We start from the raw sequence: 25,915 nt of genomic DNA, 5'->3' as shown, positions 1-25,915 counted from the left end.
TTTTTTTCTATGAAAAATTATATGTATATATGTGGCTGTGTCGAGTCAGTGAATCAGGGGTTCCCTCCATTTTGCCAGTGTTTTTCATAATTGTGACATTGATAACATGCAGGACACCAGAGAGGCAGCTTACCTATTGCAGGCAAAATAATTATTCAGTGAGCAACAAACACTTATCAGGTTGCAGCACCAGCGGTGCCAAAAAGAAAAAAAGATGAAAATATCAGCAAGGAGCTATCCTTACTTAAAGAGATAGAAAAGCTACGTAAAAAGGAAATATCCAAATGGTGGGAGGAACATTCTCTGCAAAATTATTTGGACATAGGACGGGTGCCCAGGGGTCTACGTATTATGACCACACCGTCATTTGAGGATCAGGATCCTGAAATGCTTGAGGAATCCTAGTAAGGCTTCTTCAGCACGCTTCCCAACTATTCTGGTCAAATACGCTAAGCAAGACCGATCAACTGCATTGAAACTCCTTGAAAAAGCAGAAATTGAATTAAAAGAAATTCCAGTTACGGATGAGGGTAATAAATTACGTGCAAAAATTGACAAGTCATTAACTAATTATGAAGATGACATTAAGCAACGCAAACAAAGGAAGTTCATTAGAGGCAAGCTAGATTATGAATCCGTCAGAGTATTCACATTTGCAAAGCGATTTGTTTCTCTACGCAAGATCACTAAACAGCAATCTTCATTGACGGAGCCTTTGGAAGGCGGGAGCATCTTATCTGAATCTGACGTTTCGAATTCAGAAAACGAGGAGCCTATAGTAAGGCTTAATTTTTTAGAAGAAATGCAACTTCTGTGCCAGGATGGGAAACATCAAAAACGAGGCAGGGGTCGTGGAAGAGGCAAAGGAAGAGGAAGAGGATACAAACAGCCGGCAGGAAGAAAATCCCGCCGAGGCCAACGTGGGAAACGGCTTAAAAAGCGATCAACAGAGCAGACTAACACGCTCTAGTGTCAAACATTGAAATCCACCATGAATAAGTCTGTCAGATTATAAATCTTTCCTCCCGCATTCTTATGAATTCCCAAAAGGCACTTTTATCTTTGGGATTGAACTTTTGTCCTACCACTACCTTTGATTACGTACAGTCACAACTTGATTTTGACAAATTCTTTCTTAAAATTTAATTTAAAAAGTTCTTTGCCACAAATCCATTTAACAGGCCATCAGCACTACACACAGGCCGCACTGATCTTAGCATTTCGGATATTCCCTTGTTGGTTGATTTGGCTTGTTTAAATGATGACTCTTGATGCCTCGAACCTTGATTTATCTGATTTTGACATTGATCCCAATTGGGATGTTTGCACTAAACTTAAATTTAAATCCAGATTCAATCCACCTATTCCAGATGGTAGCTGCATTGAAGCTTTCCATGACCTGTTTGTTGATCTTCGAAAATTACGCAGAGTATCTACAGCTCACTCTAAACAGAATCTCACCCTGCCACAACGTCACGCTATGTCTGAATTGGAAAATGTACCTCATATAGTGATTAAACAAGCAGACAAGGGTTCTAACATTGTGTTACAGGATCATGTGAGCCATGTTGCCGAAGCCAACAAGCAACTTCGTGATCGCTCATGTTATCTCTCTCTACCGACTAATCCCTTTTCTGAAATTCAGTTGAAGCTGACTTCATTATGTACCAAATGGTTGGAGAATGGTTTGCTTGATGAAGATCTATGCAAGTTCCTGGTTCCTTCCTGCTTTATGATACCCACTATTTATTTCATTCCTAAAACACAAATCTTTGACGCATACACCTGGCAGTCCCATCTTTATGTGGTTCTTTGTTGGAGCATTTGGCACAGTTTATAGATGAGACTTTGATTGTGTTTGTTTCAGTTTTGCCATCTTATTTACCTGACACCAAGGATTTATTGCAACACATCAGTGACATACCATGGTAAGGGGCTCTTATTCTGGCCACATTGGATATGTTGTCTCATTATATACTTCCATTGATTATGATATTGGGATGAGGGCATGTAAGCATTTTTGGACACACGATCACTGAATTTATGAGGTCATAGCATGATCATCTTGGAGATGTAACTTTTCTGTTTGTCCAACAATGTTTTCTTGTTTGAAGGGTCTTTTTTCGTCATATGAGAAGTACTGCTATGGGCAGTACATTCGCACCTTATGCCAACCTCATGATGAGGTGGTGGGAGGCTACATCTCTGTCTGATTTGATTTCTGTTTATTTCCCAACACAATGTTTTTGTTATTTGGAAAGGCACTGTCATTTGTAAAACACATCAATACTAACCATGTGAATTCGACATTCACAGAAGCGCATAGTGTCGTTGAAATTGTGTATTTGGATGTCAATGTCACTCTAGACATCTCAGGTATACATACTTCTCTGTACAAAAAATCCTCGAACACTGGCTTACCATTGCATGCTAGTAGCAGCCATCCATCCAGTTGGAAGAAAAGCATCCCATACGGATAGTATCCGTTACCGTCGCAACTGTACTGACATAGTACAATTTGATTGTTGTTGTGCTTTGGCTGCGTCAGATTTTTTGACACAAGGGTATGCCAAGAAACATGATTGAAACTGCTTACAATAAGGCACGTGCTCTGCCAAGAGATGGATTGCCTCATGGTAACAGATTTACCAAGTCTGTTCCCAATGATGATCCACGCCTTATCACCTATGACAATTCATCTCGTAATGTGAGAAAAATTATTCAAAAACACTGGTGTATTCTAATGTTGGACAAATACCTTTTTTCTTGACTGCCTACACGTCCAACACTAACATATAAAAGAGCACTGTCCCTTAAAGGCAAGTTGGTATCCAGTTTTCTATCACCTCTACCCAATGTGCCCAAGGCTGTTAACTGGCTTGTTGCCTCTCCTTCTGATTTCACAAAGTGTTCAAAATGCAAAGTATGTGTCCATGCTGTTGTACAGAAATCTTTTATTCATCCTGTGACTTCCATTGAGTATGATATCAAACCCTTGATGACTTGACACACCCCGTTTGTGGTTTATGTTCTTTGCTGCCCCTGCCAAAAACAATATGTTGGGAGCACCACATGTAAATTGAAGCTTACTTAGAGTGCTGCAACATCTAAGGGCCATAAAAAAATTCTGACCCAGCCTATCAAATGGCCAAGCATTTTAAAGAAAAACACGAAAAGGACTTTCGTCTGCTTACTTTTTTCGCAGTGGCACATGTCAGTAGGATGTCCAGAGGTGGTGATCGTGTCTTAAAACTGTGGCAGCTAGAAACCAAATACATTTTGGATTTTGATACTAAGATACACAAAGGGCACAACATTGATGAGTTGTATACCTTTCTGGGAGTTTAACTTGGTCAATTTTGATGGTTTTCTTTTGCATCAGCTGATGTCTTGTTTCATATCATGTGTTTTTTTGGCTTATATGCAACTGAGACATTTTGTTGATATTTAATCATGGTTCAAGTCTCATTTTTTGCTCACTTTATTTTGATTGTTTTATTAGATATTAGATTTTCAGTAGTCTTCTTATTGTTTCCATAACCTCTGTTTTTACAACTGTCTAAATATTTGTTTTAATATATATTTTTTAATATGCATACTTTTGAACCTTGACTGAAAACTGATAGGCATAGCATTTGCTCTATGCACTTTACGGGTATTTTACCAATTAATTTTGGGCATGACCAGGTGGTTCTCGTGTTCTCTCTCTTTTGTACCCACTTTGGTTTCATTAGTAATGTTTTATTTATACTATAATTTATGCATATTTCAATGTTTATATATATATAAAGACTGCTTTTGTTAAGGTTAATGCACTTTATGAACTCTTGTCCAAGTAGGCAGAACTATGTTGCCATGTTACAACATGTCTGCCATTGGTTTGATTCACGATCATACAGACCTGCCTAGTGGTAGACACAATGAAGGGACTTACAATGTTATTAATCCCATGTTTACTTTGTTGTAGAGCGTAAAACGCGTCGATGCAGGACTGCTCCTATGTTTTTATTTTTTTATTTAATAAACTTGCAAGAAACTTCACTTCAAGTTTGTGGCAGATTCTTTGGTTGCTGGGACCCTGTGACATTTTCACGACTCAAATCACTGAGGATTTCCGGTCTGACGACGGGGAATATTCAAGTATGTTAATCTAGGAAAGATCCAATGCTGAAGAATGTCTTAGTTGCAGGTTACAGGTACCGACATTGCTGCTGGTTACATGAGGCGTAGCAATGTTGGGAGAAGGAACAACGGTTGGCATAATTTCAACTGGACTATTACTTGGATGCTACATACAGGACAGTTCAGTGCCTAGACTGCCATTTGAGAGTATCCAGGCGGAGATCAGATGAATAGGCATGTTTTGATTTCTTTGCGGAAAGCTAAATGGGAGGAGACTCCCCAGAGGATGGGTGGAAGGGAATTCCATTGTGTTGCAGCGAGGAAAGGGAAGCTAGTACCTCTGGCTCGCGCTCTAGTGACCTTGGGCACCAAAAGTAGGTTTGTGTATGGGCTTCTAGTAGGTCTAACTGTAAGAGGTATGGTGAATCTCTGAGAAAGGTATGGTGGTGCTTGGTGGTGGATGCATTTATGAGCGAGAGCCAAGGTTTTGAAAATGGCGCTTTCTTTGACGGGTAGCCAGTGTGCTTGTTTTCTGTCAGCTGAAATGTGTTCTCTTCTTGGGATACCAGTGTCAGCCCAGAGTGCATTATTTTGGACAATTTATAGTTTTTCAATGTTTATTTGGTCCCGGCGTTACAGTAATCTAGTCGGGCACAAATAATAGCTCTAGCTATCGTTAGGCAGTTTTGTTGTGTAAGGAATGGTCTGGCTGAGGAGTTTGGAATGGTAGGCCATTGAAGATGCAATAGCATTTACTTGCCTGGTCATTGACAGGTTGGAGTCTAGGTAGACTTTCAGGGTTTTAACGGCTTGGGAGACTTTGATTGGTATGTTATCTATGGTGAAGGCGTTGTATTGGTTGTCAAGTTTCTTTACTGTTTCTAGTGACCCGATTAGAAGGAGTTCCATTTTGTCTCCATTTAGACCGACCCAATTCTGTGCCATCCAAGTTTGGATCGTGGAGTAGATGGCGTTTAGGGTTTTGGAGTCACGATCAAAAGGACTACCCAGTAATCACTTAGTTACGCTAAAATCAATATATACACCAAATGACAAACAGGATACATCTTTCACAAATTCGTGATGGGCAGAGGAGAGGGATTTCAACAGCATCTTGGATTTGGAATTAGATCATTCCACCCACTACAGGAGATCGCTATAACCAACATGCAGTGGCTAAGATATTCCAACAGCTAGTTCGGCTAGGTGTTTTTTTTTCCTCAGGTGAAGAAAGAATGTATATATTACTCCCACATACACAAACAGTCCTAGATGATCAATATGATTCTAAACCAAAGACCTTGATCCTAGGGTGACCGATTGGATCTAGATATTTATCAGACCATGCTTGAGTTTCCCAAATTGCACACAATGTAGTCTGTATTCAAATAAAAAGGAAACCATGGACCCGAAATAGCATGGTCATGAGAGACCCCGCCATTAGGCAGCATATCTAACTGACATGTTATTTCTTGGAGAATACAGACGGGACAAGTGAATTGGGAAATAATTTGGAATGCCAGTAAAGCAGTAACTTGGGGGAAATTCATTAACAAAACAACCACATTTTTGATGGCTAGACAGGCAATGTGCATGTACTTAGAGGTGGAGGTCAATGTTCAAGAGGAAAAGTATAAACAGACCAGATCACTAAAGGTCCTGAAAAAATCATCAATCAATCAGTTGGAATCGCATTTAGTGGATCACTCTGCTCAAGCAATTCTGCAAAATAAACAATCTGTGGATAAGGCAAACTGACTATTAGAAGATAAACTCAGACGTTGGAAAGAGAAACTACATCATGGCACTGAGGGACACAATGAGAAGGAAAAAGTTGAGGAAGGCGCAAAAACGGAGATCACAGAAACATTTTGGTAAGATCAAGGCAGAATTTAAGTTTACAGCAAAAACACCTCGACTCATGTAACCTTCCCATGGTCCCTTAGGCAAGAGACGAGTTGGAATTCCCAATAGGTTCAGAAGAGGTTTTATCAGGCAATCCGGGCGATACCTAGTAACATAGCGCCGGGTCCAGATGGCTTCCATAACTTGCATTATAAAACCTTTAGAGTCATATTGGTCCCTTACTGAACTAGGCTGTTCAATAAATGTTTGTTTACAGGGGTTGTCTCCTCGTCGATGGTATATTCAAACAGAACTTTACTCTTAAAATCAAGAAAAGACCATTCAAAATATTTTTCCTTATAGACCCATTACCCTGCTCAATGGGGATGCAAACATTTCCACTATAATTCTGGCCACAAGACTAAAGGAAATCCTCTCACGCCTCATATCACCGGACCAGATAGGTCTTATAGATGACCCCAGAAAAAAAGGGAGGAAGTTATCAGATTCGTCACAGCAGGCGGAAACACTTACTCAGTGAGGAGCACCGTGATCCGCTTTGCATGGATTCTTATGCTGCGAGAGAGCATTGTTGTGCGGGGAAACTGGTTGCAGCACGCGAGCGATCCAAAGCGTCAGCTGACTCACGTGACACTGCGGCGGCGTCTGAGCAAGGTGCCTTGGGAAATGAAGTTGTGGCAGGCCGGGTGTCAAGTCAGAAAACCTGACTGAACTCCTCCCCAAGAACCGACCTCTGGGCGGCCGAAACAGAAAACGGCAGAGAAACTGGAAACCAGGTGAGAGGCATGGACATTAGTAGCGGGCTCCTTGGTGCAGTGCGATCTTCAGGACCATACCCTTTCCAATCCCCAAAGAAATACAAGCGGGCCCAGGATAACCCTAGTATCCAATATAGCTTGTACTAGTGCCAGATATACACTCAGCCAGGCTGATCTTTGTGGAGACTGGTAGTCACAGGAACAGGAACTGAAGGGCAGGAGCTGGTTGAAAGCAAAGTGACACAGGCAAATATAATGGGTAACACAGAGTGATCTTTCACCTTCCTTGCTGTTACAGGCTGGTATGCCCTCCCCTTGGCACTCCAACAAGAAGCTTGCCAACCTTTTCGCCATCAACTAAGACCATTCAATTTAAATAAATCTCATACTCCCCCCCCCCCCCCCCCTCCCGCCGTGTTGGCTTGTGCTTTTGATGTCGTCTGCGTGTTTATTGCCCCAATGCACATGGTTTTCAGCGCTATAGAGATAAACATACCAGAATAAAGGTTCTACTGGAATACGATAAGGGGTCTCCAGTGAGATCAGGGAAAGCCCTTGGGATTGATACCGGCAGATTACTCTTAATCACACAGCAACGTCATTGTTAGGAAGTGCTGATGAGATAGCTGTATTCAGTGTAAGGGTAAAGCTGGACATACATTGAAATATTAAGACAGCTAAGACTCCAAAGAACTAGACTAAGGCAACAGAAGTCTTTCCCTTGTCTGATCTTAATGGAGACCAACCCAGGGGTCACACTGTATACGGATACAGACACAATAGTGGTCCAATTTGCAATTAAGATGGAAAAGCAGAGTGGTTAGAAACAACCAAATAGAGGATAAGCAGAGAAAGAAAGCAAAGAGCAGAAACTCTAGACCGAGGCTTAAGCGCTACTTAGACGGCACACGTGAATGCTGGCAGAGGAAATCATGGACCAATTATTAGAAAAGGTTTCATGGACTTAGACAAGGAAAGTTGCCACACACACTTTGAAACCTAGTGTTCTAGGAATATCATGAAACAAAGAATTAGTCATAAGAAAGGCAGTCTGTCACTGACAACTTAGTGAATACATGATTCAGGAATTTTAGTGCACTAGTCAGACAAGAGGCCGCTGCCAACTCAACGAATACGTGGTGCATGAAACTCAGCAAATATGTGGTTCAGAAAATTAGGTCCACTAAAGTGCAGGCACTTAAACTGTGGACATAAGTTTAGCAAATAAAGCATGAAACTTGGATTGCAAAGCGACGTGGTGCGGAGGGGGGCAGCTTTGCCAGAAACAAGGTGAGTCTGTGAGCTGGGGGGCAGGGTGCTCAAAGACAAACAGGGTTTTGAAGAAAGGCTGCATAAACACATTCTGAAAAGGAATTAGCTTTAACAGCAATGGATTCAGTAGCCATAAGCAAGATAGCATGTAAATGTAAAAAAAAAACGCAAAGAGCAAGAACTCCAGGTAAGGCAGTTGATGGAACACTTGCTAATCTTCAGAGTGAGCTTATGAAGCCCTGCCAGCCCACAGCCCAACAGGGTGAAGCTGATTGCAGCCTAAAGCGCTGTGTCCAAATAAGCCCAGTCCAGGCTTGCAATTAATGGCTTTCCATCTCTTGGTAGCCTAGCCTGCAGGAGCTTGTAACAAGTGAATGCAATCAGGGTCTCTCCAGCTCGTTGCAAGTGAATGTATTTAGATATATATCACACACACACACACACACACACACACACACATCCCCCCCCCGCCCGCCACCCCCCCACACCCTCCCCCCCCGCCCGCCCCTCCCTCCCCCCCCCCCCCTTTTGCGCCTTGGACAGCATACATCTACCGGAATGCATCATCTGGTTTAACCCAAAACCCAGAGTGGAACATGAAAGTGGTAGTGAGGCTATGAACAAAGTCTACGAATGAGTGTATACACTGGTACTGGGTAACTGGCAAATTCCCAACACCAACATACATGGCAGGAGCTTCTTGGTTCCAGGTAGTCTCAAAGGTTGGGAGGACAATCAGACTTTGTTACTGACAGAATGATCAGGAGTGGGAGACCTAGGTTTATCTGCCCATTTCTTCTGTGCCTCCTTAGCCACCAACAGATTTTTGGAGACCCCAGCTTGTAGAAAAGGAGCCCTTCTTGAGCGTGTCAAAGACCGTTTGGGCTTCCGTTGCCCAATAAAAACTATGGTCTTTTCAGGTAAGGCTGGCAAAAACTATGTAACTATAGACTGGTGTAACTATGGCCGAAAAATTCTTTATGAACCTGTGGTAAACATTTGAGAAGCCTAAAAAGGACTGCACCTTTTTCACTGAGGTAGGAATAGGCTAGGATAACTCAGCTCTCACTTAACTATACACTTAGGGCACAGTAGGAAGGCTAGGAATCGGTGTGAAAGGTGTACTTCTCCAATTTGGCAGAGAGTAGGTTCTCTCGCAGCCGAAGTAATACTTCTCTCTTACATGTTTAACATGCTGTGTCGGGAAGGAGAATATATCAGGCTGTCATTCAGATACAGGAAAACAAGGACATGAAGGATATCATGGGATAGCTTGTTGATAAAATGCCGACACATGGCTGGTGCGTCACACAGCCCATATGACATTACAGAATATTTGAACAACCCGTATCAGGATCTGAAAGTGGTTTTGCACTCATCTCCAGCTCCTATGCATACCAAATGGTATGCACCCCTGAGGTCTAGCTTTGTATAGACTACTGCTCCTGTAAACAATCCAACATGACAGATAGAGTGGCAACAGGTAATGGTGTTCATCTCGCGATAATCAATACAGGTCTGCAATTCACCTCCCTTATTATTAGGTACAAAAAAAGGAGGTGATGCTGCCGGGGACTTCGAGTGATGTATAAAACCACTCCAGGGCATCGATTATAATTTCACACAAATGAGAGTCTTTAGCCCGTGCCAATGAACAAATACGTCCAAACAGAATATGAGCCCCAGGATGCATGTCTGTTGGACCATCATACACCCTATGCAGGGGGAGAATCCCTGCTTTAGCCTTATCAAAGACATCAGCGAAATCCTGAACCACGATAGGATTCTGGGAGGACCGCCTGTATATCGCAGATGTCATGTACAGAAGAAGAAAGAACACACCTAGGATTGGATATATCACATGGCTTGTAAACCGGTTTCCTTACAATATGAAAAACATAAAGCCACTACTTTATTGTACCAATCTACAGCTGGGTTATGTAAAGATAACCATGGCAGTCCAATTATGACCTTGAAAGGTGGTGCTGCTAGGATGTCAAAACTTAAGCTTTCTATGTGGTCTGCCAAACAAGCCATACACAGTATTCTGGTACCATGTTTGATTGGACCAGAAGACAGGGCGTAGCCATCCACGCCTTGTACAGGTTCTGGTCTTTCTTCCTGCACAACTTCCACCTTGTTGTCACAGGCAAATGTGGCATCCATATATATCCCATATGCACTAGAATCAACTAACGCCTCAACATGGATCACAGCATTATCATCCGTCCGTAGGCATATAGGGAGGCTGAAAGGTCTAGAGATTATAGTGAGAAGTTGCAGAGCAGATAGAATGCCAGGACTCTTCCCACATACCCAGTCTACGGGCGAGCCCTGTCGTTTCCCAACTGACGCAAAGGTTTCCCAGGGCACTCCTTAAAACAATGCCCAGCCTTGTGTGAGGAGCCAGGAATGAGATGCAGACACAGAACTCATGGTTTGGGCCATAAACTTTTATTGAAACAAAAAGGGGTTGGAAATCGCCTCCCTATCCCTACTCTAGGAGGTATTTTCCTGCCTAAAGCAAAACTAGCTCTGTCCAATATCAAGAGGGCCAAAGCAAAAAGCAAAAATTACCTGTGTCCTAAATACTGTCCTCGCCCTCACACAAAAAAGTAATTACTGTGAAAAGGGAAATCACTTTGGCCTTGAAAAGCGTACAAATGTTCAAAAACGAAAGGCGTAACTTCAACACAAAAGTTACAGATGGATAAAGTTCACAGTTCCAGAGAAGGATTCCCTACCCCAGATTTCTCTCCACTCCACTTTAAACTTTTAAGGACGTGAGCTTTCCTTGGACTAACTTTGGTCAGCAAAAACAACTTGTATACAAAACGACTTGACTATTAGTCTTAACTTTGGTAGGATACCTGGTTTACTCTCCTGACGTTTTCTTCTCCTCTTTAGTATACATTCAACACAGTCCTTGGCTAGATCTGATGTATCCTTATCAGGACTCCCTCATGTGATTTACTTTACACACTGTCCAACTTGACTTTGCCTGGTATACCCTCCTACCAGGATTTTCTCATATGTGTCACTGGGCACACTTGCAAACTTGACAATATTTTGTATTCATTCCATTAATATCGACTCTCCCATTTGTTCTCATATGCTTCATTTATTCTTAATTTTCTTCGGTAAGGTTGCCAACATGCCCCAGTGTCCCAGCTTCCCTTGGGTGGAATCACCAGCTCTCTGTGGCGTGCATCTGTTCTCCTGCTGTAAGCATGCAGCGGCTTTTCAGCATTCCCGTTCCATCTTCCCGGGTTCACCGCCTCTGCTTTATGTATTCTGCATGCCTTGTGGCTACCACATGCCTTGCTCTGGGTTTCTCTGGTCGAGCAGTGAGGAGGCTACTTTTCAGTGCCTGCCTATGCCAGGAAGTCTTAGCTTCTCTTCCTCTCATGGCGTCCTCGCAACAGACCGGCTCCTGCAGTCTGCTCTCCTCGGCTTCCTTTATGAGCTGGTTGGCTCCACAGACTTCTCAACAGCACAGCAGTGCCTCGTCGATACTGAGGACAAGGTTGTCCTAGCCTGCATCTCCCTTCTGTCAGCTGGCTCAGTGGTTTAAATGTCCTGGCATCAAGTATGTGCTCACAACCACTAGAGCACAGCTTGTGCTTCTGGCCTCTAGTGATCTTAATTATTCCGCTTAGCTTCCTCGTTGCAGTACTTTCACATCCAGGGAAAGAGAAGCTTGTTCTTGATGACTTGCATACAGAGTATGGGAAGGCATATCAGTAGCTTTCAGGGGGGTGGGTGAAGGGAGTTATGATAATATGCCATTAAGGCATGGGGAATGGAGGGGGTATCCCTAGAAGAAAAGGAGGATGGCATGTCTTGTCCGATGAGGTTGTGTCACTCCCTTGAGGGTTGTCTCCTCCCATGTGACCTTCCCCTCATACAGCTGCCCCCAGGGTCAGGATCAGGTAGTGTCTGCCATCCCGTGGCCACATGGGGAGAGGTCACGGCTGGTAAGAAGTGATGACACCATCAGATTCATCACACTTGTCACAATAGAGGCAGGGCAACCACTTCAGGCATCTCTGTTTTACTTCCTGTGTTATGGGCTCACTAATACCCCCCATCTGTATGGGCTCATGGAGGTCTCCTGCATTCACAAAACTGTCAGGGAGGGAATGGGTTGTGTCCCAGGAACGGGTGCCCAACTGTTTTTGTTCTCCCCTGCTATGGCACATACTGAGGCCAACTAGTAAGGCCAGATCCAGTATCTCGGCTAAATCTCAAGGCAAGATAGGGACTACAAACAACGCATCCTTTACATCATCTGATATCCTTACAAAACAATGCAGGTTTTTTGTCCTCCGGCCAAGCTGTCTCAGCCGCCAATTGGTTGAACTAAGCAATGTAGTTCAATAGATCTTTTTGCCATGGACGAGCTCCAATAGCTCCAGATCCGAGACCTGACCCCTATGTCTTGTGTCAAAAGCCCTAGTCATCATGCTGGTCAATGCATCAAAATCATAATAGGGGGCTGTCACTTTCCAGGAGTAGACAAGCCCACACTGTTGCCGTTTCCCCTAGATAGGATATGTGAGGAGTCGTGAAGGAGACACGGACACAGGACTCATGTTTTCGTTATAAACTTTTATTTAAAATAATAAAGGGGTTGGAAAATGCCTCACTATCCCTAATCTGGGAGGAGTTTCCCTACCTCAAACAAAACAAATTAGTCTGTCCTTTGTCAAGACGGCCAAAGCAAAAATATCCTGTGTCCAAAATCCTATTCTGACTCTCACACTTCAAAACTAACTCTAAGTTGCAAAGGATATTGGATTTGGTTCTCAAAGTACACAAATGTTAAAGTCCAACATAAAGGAATAAATCCAACCAAAATGTTCCAAGTGCACAATGTTCACGGTTCCAGGGAATGGCTCCCTTCCCAGATTCCTTTTATCAAAAGGAAACATTCCAATAAAGAATAACCTAGATCCTTGTAACCCAAGAGGATAACTCTTCTCTTGGTATGTTCACAGATCCTAGGGAAATGTCTCCCTTCCCCAGGTTTCTCTTCACATTAAAGACAGTTCATAATCTTAAGGGCACATGTCTTCCTTAGAATTCTCCTTTCACTTTATTACAATTTGGGTGCAGGTCCCAGACTCACAGATCACCTGGTATACTCCGCTGCCAGACTTTTCCACATTTATAAATATCCACAATCTCAAGGGCACGGATCTACCTTGAGATTCTCACACACACTTGACTTTCCCTGGTATACTCTCCTGCCAGATATTGGATACAATCGCTTTCACTTTCTTACACATACTTGACTTTGCCTGGTAAACGGTCCTGCAAGGACTTCTATGCAGTCTTTTAAATACTTGGCTTGTAATTTCTATACATTTGGTTTTGCCTGGTATACTCTCCTGCCAGGACTTGCAAGCAGCTACCAATCCACAAAAGGATATTTGTGCAATGCTGGTTTACTGACCCTTGTTTAACACAGTTTGTTTCTATATTCGCTTCTTCTTTCATATATTGGGTTTCTGTCTCTTTTCCCAGCCCATTCGCATTTACTTTTTTTTCTCCTTTGAGATTCGAGTTCAATGACCCGTTTGTGGTATAGTTCACCAATTTGTTAACTTCTTCGCAGGCTTAACTTTGGCCCTCCTTTAAAGTCTCCCAGAACACTCAAACCTCTGACTGCCACCCCAATCTCTCCCCTTCGTCGTCCCCCAAGGATCATTCACCTTGAACATCTATACCTCCACCCTAGGAAGACTTCTCTCTTTTTTGGCTTTCACTGTCACATCTTTGCTCACAACACTCACATCATTTTCTTCTTTACCTCCTTCACCCCAGCCATCTTGGAACAGATAACCAACTGTCTCGCTGTAGTTTGTTACTGGATGGCTGTCTGCTGCCTCTTGCTGAGCTCTCCAAAAAAAAAGGGAACATTTCTCTCAGCTTTCAACACCATCCCTGCCCTCCCCTTTCCCATCTCCTTCCCGCCTAAATGTGTTGCTCCCTCACACAAGGCCCACAGGCTTTGTGTCCTCTGATAGCAACATCTAACGGCAAGAACAAAATCACTACCACCACCTCTGCTGCTTGTAATAACCGTCTCAACATTCTGAAAATGTGCCAATTTTTTAACCACTCTATGAAAACTCTACAATTCCATCCTCATGCTCAGCAAACTACTCTACTGCTGTGCCTACTCCTTGGCCTTTGTCTCTACTCCTTCCTCCCTCGAAAGAAGTGGTCATCTTCACTTCCTGAACTCTATAAAGTCTACTCAAATCCTCTTTACTGACACAATGCTTGTTGGCTATCCATGCACAAGCGCTCCCTTTTCAAGTTCCTTCTCCTAATCTGCAAAGCTATCAATGGCCGTGCTCCTCAGTACCTGTCCAATTGTACCTCTGCCAACTCATGAGCTTGTTCCCTTCAATCAACTCACTTGTCACATGCCCCCCAGTGCCTCCTCTCGCATCCACTCTTTCTCACGACTTGCCCCACTCCATTCCAACCCACACCCCATCACAATCAAAACCAGGGCAACTATGGAGCTCTTCAAAGTTCGGCTTAACTTTATTTACTTGCCAAAGTGGGAGCTGTATGTTTTTCCCGCACCCTCCCTACTATACACCACCACTCCTCTCCAGTGCCGCGTAATAATGTCATTTTGTATATATGCAGAGTACTCTTTAGTTTAAAGCAATTGGCCCACAAGCCTAATGTGACCCTCATAAGTCACCCATTTCTTATTTTGCTTTGCCCCTACAACTGACTTTATTCACGCCCTATATTGCCCAAATACAATGATCAATATTTAGGCCAGCATCTGCTCCATGTGTTAATACCCGAATAACTTTCTGCAAATAGAAGGACCTTATTGGGCAGAGAGTAAATTTGCCGTATTCGAAGTGTAGCCTTTGACCTTGGATGGTAAATGTTGCCATACGATGCTTCAGATATACTACCCAATCCCATTCTCTAATGGATTTATTGATTTAGACTCCCAAATAGCGCACCACTGAGACAGACTCGATTGTTTCACCTGCTGCAGTCCATTTGAAGGATTTATTGTAACGATGATAATTCATTCCAAATGCTATAATTTTGGATTTTCCAGCATTAATTGCAAGGTCATTGGCCTGTAAATAAGAGACCTGTTTGGTCAGAAATCGTAACCCAATCTCAGTTTGATCGAACACAATGTCATCAGCACAGAGCACCCAGCTAATCGGATGGCCATTTAACTTTGGTGGAAAACGATGGACACTGTTCAAGGCTTCTGAAATGTGAGAGATGTAGAGTTTGAACAGTAGAGCTGCCAAAGGGCAACCTTGTTTTACGCCATTGGTTGTTGTTACTTCATTAGTCAATAAACCACTGCCGTTGATGCGCACTCTAATTGATGTTTCATTGTGTAGTGCCCTCAGTGGGTGCAGTAAAGGTAGCGGACAGGACCATGCAGATAACGTTTTCCAGAGTTTCGTACGACTGATGGTATCGAATGCCTGCCTCATGTCTATGAAGGCCATAAATAGTTTGAGACTTCATAGCTTGAAGTTTCAAAAGAATGACGATTAGAAGATTTACTTCAGTTCCGACTTCTTTGGTAAAGCCAGTTTGACGGCAATCCATCAGGCTGGTGGAAGTCGCCAAAGCAGTTATTTTACGTTGCAAGCAAGTAGCAAAGCTCTTACCTATTATATCCAATAGCGCGATAGTTTGCAGGCTCATCCCTATTGCCTTTCTTAAAAATAGGAATAATTACTGCTGCTTTCCAAGAAGTCGGAATTTCCTTTGAGACATCTACAAGGAAAAAGAGCTCTACAATACATTTGGCTCATTCTTTTTTTGCCTTAAGCATTATATTGGTCAGCCCATCGGGACCTGCAGCTCGAGAGCTTTTTGTTGTTGGATTATTCCTATAATGGCCTCTGAATATAGGGGATCATTCTGCATTTGGTCAATAGTTAACCTCTAGTATCACAAATAAAGCTTTTTCTTTACTTGAATGGGGTTATCGGTTAATTCCCCAATATCAGAACCGATCTCCCTTAGTAATTATTCCTGAGATCGAACAAATACCTCCATAGAAGGGAACGCTGTACCCTCTAAATCCTAAGATCGACAAATAAGGAATTTTTCAGAGGGCAAATATACTATGGTTTTTAGATCAATCAGACCCCAATTCATGCCTCAGTATGAGGTTTCGAACACATACCTTTGTACCTTGTTTTTTCTTCCCCAAAGTACCTTCCAAAGTATTAAGAAGCCCACCCAAGTTCAGTAGCGGGGTGTCAAGGCCATACAAGAGGAAGAAGACCAGCAAAATGACATTTCATCACAGGGTTTGTGAGAGTGAACGAAGAAGAATCACTGTTGAGGTATTCCCTGATAGCTGACAGATACGCCCGGCACAAGTAGATGTGAATGCAAGGTCTAAGATGAAAGAAAGGAGACAACACACTGATGCTTGACGAGGATCTGCATGTCCAAGCACCAGTGACAGAAGAGCCATTTGCTTCTGTACTGTGCCCGTGTAGAGGGTTGCGCGCTGCCTGGATGATGAGCACATTCTCATTGGATAGGTTGAATTGTGCTAGCGACCGGATTTCAGGAACCAGGCTGCCAAGCTCAGTTTATGGGGAGAGATGCCACACTTGTTGATTGTTCTGGTGCATGCGATTGGCAATCTGGCAACTGGATTGGTGGAAAGACTGACAGTGTCTTTAGCTCAGAGAACCAGAACCTGGCTGGCCACCAGGGTGCTAAAAAGATCAGCGTGCAGTTGTGTGCCTCCAACAGCTTCATCACAGCGTGATGAATCAAGGGGAGGTGAGGAAAGGCGAACGCTGACATTCCGTCCTAAGAAATCCCTAGTGTGTCGCCAAGGAAATCCAGACCCCCTCTGGAGGAATAAAGCAGAAGCTTCCTGTTGGAGAGTGTTGCAAACAAACAGGTCTACACTCTGGATCTCCCACCGAGAAAATATCTGGGCGAGAACTTTAATGTTTAACTCCCACTTGTGGAATGCCATAGACTGACAACTAAGGGAATCGGCTGCTGTGTTCTCCTGGCCAGGAATATGCATCTCCTGCAGCCAAATTCTCCTTTGCACCACGCATTCCCATATCTGAATGTAAAGGTTCACAAGGCGCACAGATTAAGTCCCCCCTTGCTGCTTCACATAAAACATTGCATATGGATAAGTCCCAGTAGACCCCATGTTCAAATTGAGAGATCCATTGTGGCATTGCATCTTCTGCTCACAGATCTTGGGGAAGACTAGCTCAAGGAAAGGAGGCATTGGGTGGTCGCTGGCACATGTGTGGCATGGCACAGACTGGCAGACAAATGTGGAGTGACGATGTTGTATTCTCCATTATTATCAGTTAAGTATATTCAGGGTCTGGAAATCACAAACCTCTATATGGCCTTAGTGGATAAATTGGGAATCGTGTTCTTGGGGGACTTTTAAATGAATTACATGTTTTGAGCTTAGATGACCGCCATACATATATTTCTATATTTTCGTAATAGGAATGAGTTCAAGGCCTTTTTCCCTACGTTCCGCACAACAGCCACGCTGTCATGATGCTTACCCCCGGGGACAGACCAAGTCCAGCAACCCCGGAAGCAGGCATCAAGTTATCCCAAGCAAGCCCAACAATCCCTGCTAGGGGCTATTTGGGTGCAGTCCTGGCGTCTATGGCGCCAGGCGCATACGCATATGGAGAGTCAGTCCTGGCACCATAGGCGCCAGGCTCATAGATTAAAACTTACCTGATGCAGACCATGCTGCAAACTTACCTGATGCAGACCATGCTGCAAGAGCTCCAAGCCAAAAGAGGCTTGGAAGGGACTACTTTGGAGGCTATTTAAACCACGCCTGAAGAGCAGCACACGCTTCGCGTTATTCTGCATCCAGCAGTGGAATGCTCACCGTGCCTGCAAGTCTGCATCCAGTCTTCTGCCACGCCCGCCTCGAGTCTGGAGCTCCTAGAAAAAGGGAGAAAGAAGGAGAAAAAGTTAGAACAAGAGCAATACCTTTGATCCTTACCTGAATTCCCGATCCACCGCGCGCCTTCGAGCTGGAAGAAAGAAGTTATTTTATGCGTGTCGCTACGCCTGCTGCAGCGCCGCGCTGAACTCACCGGACTTCGCCGCATCTTCACATTCCACCGTATCCTTCTGCATGTTCCCGCCGCACTCCGGCACCTAAGGGGAACACAAGAACAGCAAGGTGAGCCAAGGGAATAAACAGAGGCAATATTAGTTACCCCCCATAGACTTACCTGATTTTACCACCGGGGGTACTATTCCTCTTCACGGGTCGGCGCAGCATCCATTGCATCTTCGCCGAACCCCGGCCCCTAAGGGGAAACAAAAGGACAGCAAGGTGAAACAAAGGGACAAACAAGGGGAAACCTCCTCACCACAATAGACTTACCTGATTTTACCGCCAGAGGCATTATTCCCCGAGACTTCATACTTTCTCTCAGCGCCTGAATAAGGAAGAAAGCAACAGGTTACATATTGACATTATTTTATCGAACTGTGTTGGATAATACAAATCCTTACCTGAATATTAGCGGTTGCCACGAGGAACTCTTCGCTAGGGTCAAGGTGCAACCTGCAAGGAATCTGACAAGAGTGAAAGTCAGACATTTGAACTCTTAAGAAACTACATACTTACGGCGTCTTGCCGGGAATCTCGGAGTCAATATTGTTCTGGAACTCACCAATTCCTTCGAGCCAGTGAAGCAACTGGTTATCTACGCGCCCCTGCTCTCTATGCAGGATGGAGAGCTCATCTTTCCAAACCATCAGGTGAGACTATAAGAGGGGACATCAAAGGTGATCAGTGGGGAGAACAGCGGGAGTGGGGGAGGGGGGGTTTAATGCTCAACTTCTCGGGTGGTTAATTCCCTTTCTCCATTTGCAGAAGAATATTCCTACGGGCCAAGCAAACAAAGCTAGGTGGACCAGTCCGTCATCTCGGCACTACGCGTCACATTGGTGGAGACCGCAGCTGTCCAGTTCAGATCAACGCCCCAGTGGGAGCCAGGTGAGCGTAACACACCCACCTACCTACATGAGGTGATGGAAGCGCGTGGTGAGAGAAGGTTGATCTTCTAGATTTATAAGACGAGGAATGCACTTCCACAAACAGGGGACAAATCGAAACAGAGGGAGAGGGCGCTAGGTGTTGAAACTCGCAGTATGTCACTTAATGCTAGGTACATACAAATACACTTACAATATTTACAAAAGACCTACTACACACCCTCCAAATCACACAAGTATTACATGGTGGTGTCTGGGGAGTGCTTACGTTCCAAAGCTACAGAAGCTAATTTGGTGCATCTCTCATGGAGGTTTCCTCCTATTACACAATTCTGGGGGGGTGCGTTTAAGACACTTTCTGCTATAGTGAAAGAACAAGTGGTAATGGACCCCTTGATAGCACTTAACCATGGGTCTATTTAAGCTGATCAGACGTTTGGCCGGTTTATTGTTGATTTTAGCCCACCAGAGAATAGCTATGACATGGCGGAAGGGACCATTGCCAAAGAAATCGCAAAGGTTAAAAGATATTGCTTAATGCCATGATTTTGATGTGGCTTATAGCTGCATCTTGCCACTGCAGGCCTGTCTCCCCGACGTCTGGGCACTGTATGGCCAATTTTTGTTAACTGAGTCTGGAACTCCGATCTCACCGGACTAATAATGTTGACAAGTACATTTTGATGAGCTGGGGGAAAAGTGTAGATATCTTCATTGTATTTACTGTAATGACACACTGAATTGTTACGTTATGTTGTGTTGGTATATGTTGTCAAAAAGCAATACCACTTTTAAAAAATAAACAAAACAACAAATAAATAAACAAAATCTGTCCTGATTCAAACTATTTTGTTGGAGATACTGGACTTCTAAGCCTTATAGGCTAGAAATTTCGCAAGCAGTTCCAGGAAGTTGATGTGATGTTCTTTGTCGGAGGATAACCATAGATCGAACATGTCCAAGTGACCTAGCGTTGCTCTCCAGCCCGAGCAGAGGAATCAGTTTTCAACGTCATATGAGGAGACAGATCAATAGAGGGAGTCCCCACCAAAAGGTTGGCGAAGTGTGACCACCAGAAAAGGTCGGGAGTCATCTCCGGGGACCCCCAAATCAATTGGGAGTCTGGGTCTGTTGCCTGAGACCAGCTTTGTCTGAGTGTCATTTGTGTACATTTCATCTTTAACATGGTTAGAGGAAGGGCTAAGACGCCTCTGACATTAGGCCAAGAAGCCTCTGGAATCACCATGCCGAACTGTGGTTGGAGATTAGAAAGGGAACATGTATGCACTATGTCCCTCCTTCTGTCATTTGTTAGAAAGACTTTGCCACCAGTCATTGAAGATTGTCTCCAGTTCACCGACAATCCCAGTTTGATGAAAAGTTGAAGTAACAAATGCATTTGTGAAGCTGCTGCCTGAGGACAGTGACTCCTGAGGAGCTAATCATTCACATACGGATAGACATGTACTCCATGAGGCCTGAATAAACACCATCACAGCCATCATCTTTGTGTAGACACTTGGTGCTGAGCTCTGTCCAAAGGGGAGCACACAGTACTAAGTGTTCACCCAAAAAATAAAAAGATATTTGAGGTTTTGGGGCCATATTGGTATATAAAAAAAAAAGGTATGCATCCTGAAGATCTATTACAAGGAGCATTCTATCACCCTTAAATCCAGACGTTTCTGAACGGAGTGGTAGAGCCTGTCTGCTGTAGAGGACGGTAGGATGGTGGAATTTCCAGAAGTGTAAGACGGACACCTGAACCGGTCACCGATGGAACCCACGGATCCTTTGTCACGGTCTGCCAGACATCCAGGTGTAAAGAGGTTTGTCCCCCTAACCGACTCCAATGCGACCATTCCAAACCATCATTTGGTATTTTTTTGTCGGAAGATGTGTACTTGTTCCGGAGGTGGAGGCTGCTGAGTGAATGAAAACCACTTGCACGCTCTGCTTCTTACGCCTAAGGTTGCTCCTGAAAACCTCAAAGACCCCGAAAAGGATCTAGAACAGAATTGCGATTTTTGGGGATAAGAGGACTTTGCAGCTGGAGGTTTTGTGGGGATGGACAGTGATTTTGCCGTCAAAGTACTCAACTTGGTTTTCGCCAACTCATCAGTAGAGCTGTGGAAAAGATCTTTACCCTCGAAGGGAAGATCCAGAACCTCGTCTTGGACCTGCTCAGGAACTTGGTTGCATGTAACCACGACTGGCGCATGACATCTGTTCAAGTTTGCCTCTGCAAATTAGCAGTTTGAATTCCAAAAGTTCCTTCCAGCGTTTTCGGCTTGCCGCAGCCAGCTTTGCTCCTGTATTTGTTTGGATGGAGCTTGGGGGCCGCATTTGCAAAAACTTTCTTTCCAACCCACTCCAAGCTCTTATCCTCCATTGACAAGACTTGTGAAGCCAAGGAGGACGATGCCAAAGACTTGGAATGGAGGGTTGCCACTGCCACAACTGTAGAAGACGAGAGGAGACGTGTGGTTAGAGGAAATTCCTCAGACGCTTGAAGCCTGCATCAGGCATGCATCTTTTTATGCGTTGACCCATGTGTGGCTTCTCCCACACTTTCCGGGCATCATCCAAAATATCCTTTTCAAGGAAAAGGCCTAATCGTTCCTGTGTCTTCCAAGTAGGAGCTCCTGACAGAACACCCACTTGCAGAGTAGGAGGTACAGGAGTCAGAATGTGTAAATATGACATTAGATCAACCACCCTATAATGAAACGCCCTGATTGACAAAGGCGGACCTTCATCCTCATGCGCATTCGCCACGCCTTTTTCTGCTGGGCTCGGCAGGTTGGGGCCAAGCGCTGAGCAAGAGGCGCAGGATCGGACTCTTTAGGCTCAGGAGGATGCTCCACCGGAGGAGGAGGAGGAGGCAGATGCGGTACTTCCATTGGCTTTGGAGGTTCTGGTGGTTTGGGGGAAATCTTCCCTGAAGAGGTACTTAAAGTAGACCTTCATCGGGTCCGAGTGCATTCGATTTTGGAAATGGCAAAAAAAAGCCTCTTCCGAAAATTGTCTTGGCTGTGGGGTCGGAACCGGTCCGAACAGATTATGCCTCCACAATTCCATCAACACCAGCTGCCAAAAGGGTCCCCCCATCCACAGATCAATGTAGTGTAATGGTGCCGATGTACGAAGAAGAGATATTGTAGGTGGAGCACTCTCAGATTACAATCCATTCGTGACCTTTAAGGATTTCTCCCCAGGTATGCAGACGGCAAAGATTTGGGCCTGGCATCAACACCTGACGCAGTTGAAGGCGGCGACAAAATGGTTGATATCGTTGGCACCGGAGGGGCCTTTATTTTGAGACTCTTGGTGGTGACATGCATCACAGATCTTTCAAAGATCTGTGATGCTGCCTTAAACCTAGCACCTAAATTGCTAGCTGCACTACCATTGTTTGTTGCCTTTATTATTTATTTATTATTATTTATCTGTTTCTCCTCTGCTTCACACTTTCCACTTCCCCCCCCCCTTCCATGCACTTTTCCCCTCCCCCTCTCCCATGCACTTGCGCGTTCTCAATGTCACAGGGGCCTAGTAAGATCGCCGTTTTGTTCTCCCCTGTTCCCCGCCCTTGCCTTGTCACGCTCTGAAACACTTGTGTACGAGCGCGATAGAAATAAAATATCAAAGGCCAAGGTGGGTTTGGCCGTTATTTTAGGAGGTTTTGGCGATTCTTTAGCCCTTTTTGAGAGATCCTCGGAAGAGCCGGTAGAAGTGGATTTGGACAAACCTGTGCACTTTATGCCCCGTTCGACTGGCCAGTACATAGTTTAGCCCCTTGGAGGGGAACCTCAGAAATCAATCTGGTTTTATTAGTCCCAGAATGAGGTTCCTCGAACTTGCTGGTGGAATTCTTAAGCCCCTTTCTGGGGAACCTTGGGAGTAACCCTGGTACAGTTAGCACCCAAAGGCAGAATCTAAGAGGAAACTTTGGTATCCAGCTTAGACCCGGATTGGGGCCCCCCAGGGCGAGCCCTGTGACGCTAGAGTCAGGACGACTCCTCCCTGAACTGGATGACCGCGGCAAGGAGTCACCCAGATGGGGTACTCTAAAAAGGAAGGTACTCGATGGGCGATTTCTTTCCCCCCCCCCCTTGATGAATTCTCGTAAGTGGACTGGAGGAGGACAATGGAAGACCTCCTCCCACCTGATGGGCCTTCTTTCGAGTGTGTGGCCCGAGAGGGAGTCGCAGTAAAGCACGCGTTCCAGCGATGGTCTGGGCCTAGACACTCGAGGCAAAGATTGTGAGGGTCTACCACCGTGTAATGATATCCATAGGAAGCACACATGGCGAATCCATCATGGTTCTGAATAGGCGGAAGAAAAGAAAATAGCGGTACTGAGGCACAAAGACAAATTGAAAGAAAAACAGCAGGGTAGGAAAAAAACCTGCAATGTTAAGTGCGTACGATCCAGACCGCGCAGAGAAAAGGACTGAAGGGCGATGCACTGGGCTGGGCTCATAAACATGGGGCCCAAGCCACAGGCACTGAAACCTACATATAAATTAAAAAAAAAACAATGTATTGTTATGCTGTCAAAAAGTGCTCCAGTCCCATCCCGAAGGACGGAATATCCCACACGTACGGCGGAAAGGGGGCGAGATGCAGGAGTAAGTTATCTTTTTGTTCCCTCTTTATCCCAGCCATCCCTAATCCCTTCATTTTATGTTATAATAAAGTCTTTATATTAATCCAAGGTGTTTGTTTATGGGGTTCGCTGGAGACAACTTGGAAAAGTGTACAAATGGTCAGGTACACTACTAATCTGGACCTTCTACATTTTTTCACAAGATAAAACTTACAAACCACAACAATCAACATCTCTTATAATTCAACCCATCAGTGCCAAATATTCCAACATCCAGACTCCCAGAATACCTCTCAATATTAGCGAACTCACCATATGGGCAAACTCAATTTCTTAGCCCTTATCTCACTATGCCCTCCTGCCTCACAGTAACGTTATGCTAAGCGGCAGTTCAGCATGCAATACAATCAGTACAATAGTAGAAAGGCTTACCAAACTCTGCTACGTTACGTATAACTTCAGATAGAGACGATGCCTCGACAAGGATGTGGGCTACAGTTATGGACTCTTCTACTGACGGTATCCCCTGTGACGGTATCCCCTGCAACAAATCAAACAGAAGTTTTGTAGTCATTTGGTATTTTCTGCTACAAAATATGCGCTTATGTATTTATCGAAGTATGATAGATAGCACTATGTAAAGTACAAATTGAGCACAGAGGTCAACAAAATAGAATTTGTTAACGATTAACAGACCAACCAGTTGATGATCCCCTGCCTCATCTGACATTGTCCCAGCTGCAGTAGAACATCATGCAACTGAGATGCCAGACAAATATTAAGTATAAGCTTAATGCACATTTATTCCTACGAAAACCTCTTCCATTAGGGAAGTTTTTCTACAGCCCTTCCATGACGAGTGTGAAGAGACCAATCCTGAGCAGAAAACGGGGTCCACCAAGTTAGATCAAAACACTCAAAGGATCACATCTCGAAGCAGACCAAGCACATGACTCGGGTGTGCCCTCAGATCGCAAGGTTTGTAAAAAAAGAGATTGTGGCCACAACGACAAAGATGTCAGGGCTGGAACCAATGGGGGGGGTCCCTTGGTCTGCTTGCTGGGCCTTCAACCTCCAGTGCACAAGCAGTGGGGTAGGTCCACAGACGTGGCGATATTAATTGCCTGAAAGTGTATTGAATGAAGATGGATGGATGGATGGATGGATAGACTGGCCAACACAATCAATGGTTAAATGAGCAGGTGAAGGCTAATTATCACAAAGGGGTCTATTGCGAACTAGTGCACCCATCTGCCAGACCTAGAGATGTGTGGGATTGGTTACGGCAATATTTGGCTGAAAATGCAGCCTGGGAGTCTGGAACCTAGACCCTGCATGGGCCACCGATGCCTATAATGGAGGGAGGTGGCGCAACATCAGGGTGGTGCTTACATGTATAGGAAATTGATGCACTGGACTATTGATTCTTGCTTTTATTTCTCTCCTCCTGCTTCCCCCATGTATGACATGCATCAACTGACAGAGGTGCACAACTCAACTTTGATATATAAGGTATAGGATTGCGACAATGGCTTATTGAATAAACAAAGTTAAACCAAAAAAAACAAAACACTCAATGGATTATGTAGCCAAGCAGACAAGCTTCAATCTTAGGAAGGGGATGGGCTGGTACCAAAGTATAACTAGTCACATACACAACACAATGGACCACACATGATATACTGTAAACACATATATACATATTTATTCAGTAATCCATTAGGATAAAAATACACTGTCAAATATACACTAACATATATTAACAAAAGCAAGTATGCAGCAAAAACACAGTGAAGGGTTAAGTCACAGATTCGACCTCATTTCAAGGACCACAAAATAGAAGACTAAACTAACAAGGGAGTACTAGGTCCATATTGGTCCTGGAAAGGATGGGGGTAATAGGGTTTAAATATTCTATGAAACTGGCCTAATCAACAAAACTATGGGGGGGGTGCGTTTGGAACGGCCAGTAAGATTAGTCACGCACTTATGGGTCTAAATTGGTTCAAGTTCAACCCCCACCCATAAACGTGCAAAAACAACGTAAGCATTAATGCATACATTAACATATTTCCTATTGCTCAAAGTAAACTTCAGTGATTTTTCATATTAAAATCTATAATTCACTGATGTTTTATAAAGTGACAATTTTAATCCTAAAAATCCCACATGGAGGACCAAGGAAAAATGTCTCAATCTTCATTAACATCTTCCCTTTCCTTCCCCTGCCCTT

At 44.2% G+C, this 25,915-nt stretch overlaps 1 protein-coding gene across 3 annotated transcripts in view; it reads right to left on the bottom strand.

The window, feature by feature from the left end:
- E4F1 (E4F transcription factor 1) overlaps positions 1-25,915 on the bottom strand; it is a 1,100,649-nt gene that overhangs the window by 870,161 nt on the left and 204,573 nt on the right. For 2 of the 3 annotated variants that reach the window (XM_069647347.1, XM_069647348.1), the window contains exon 3: positions 24,115-24,223. In XM_069647347.1, coding sequence (XP_069503448.1) covers positions 24,115-24,223 — 109 coding nt within the window. Of the gene's footprint in view, positions 1-24,114; positions 24,224-25,915 lie in introns of those variants that run through there. The other variant, XM_069647349.1, reaches the window with a different exon arrangement.

Source organism: Ambystoma mexicanum, chromosome 2q (assembly GCF_040938575.1).
Source record: "Ambystoma mexicanum isolate Mex_15411 chromosome 2q, UKY_AmexF1_1, whole genome shotgun sequence".
Lineage (NCBI taxonomy): Eukaryota > Metazoa > Chordata > Amphibia > Caudata > Ambystomatidae > Ambystoma > Ambystoma mexicanum.
Note: the sequence above shows the minus strand (reverse complement) of the source record. Positions and strands in the feature narration are given on the sequence as shown.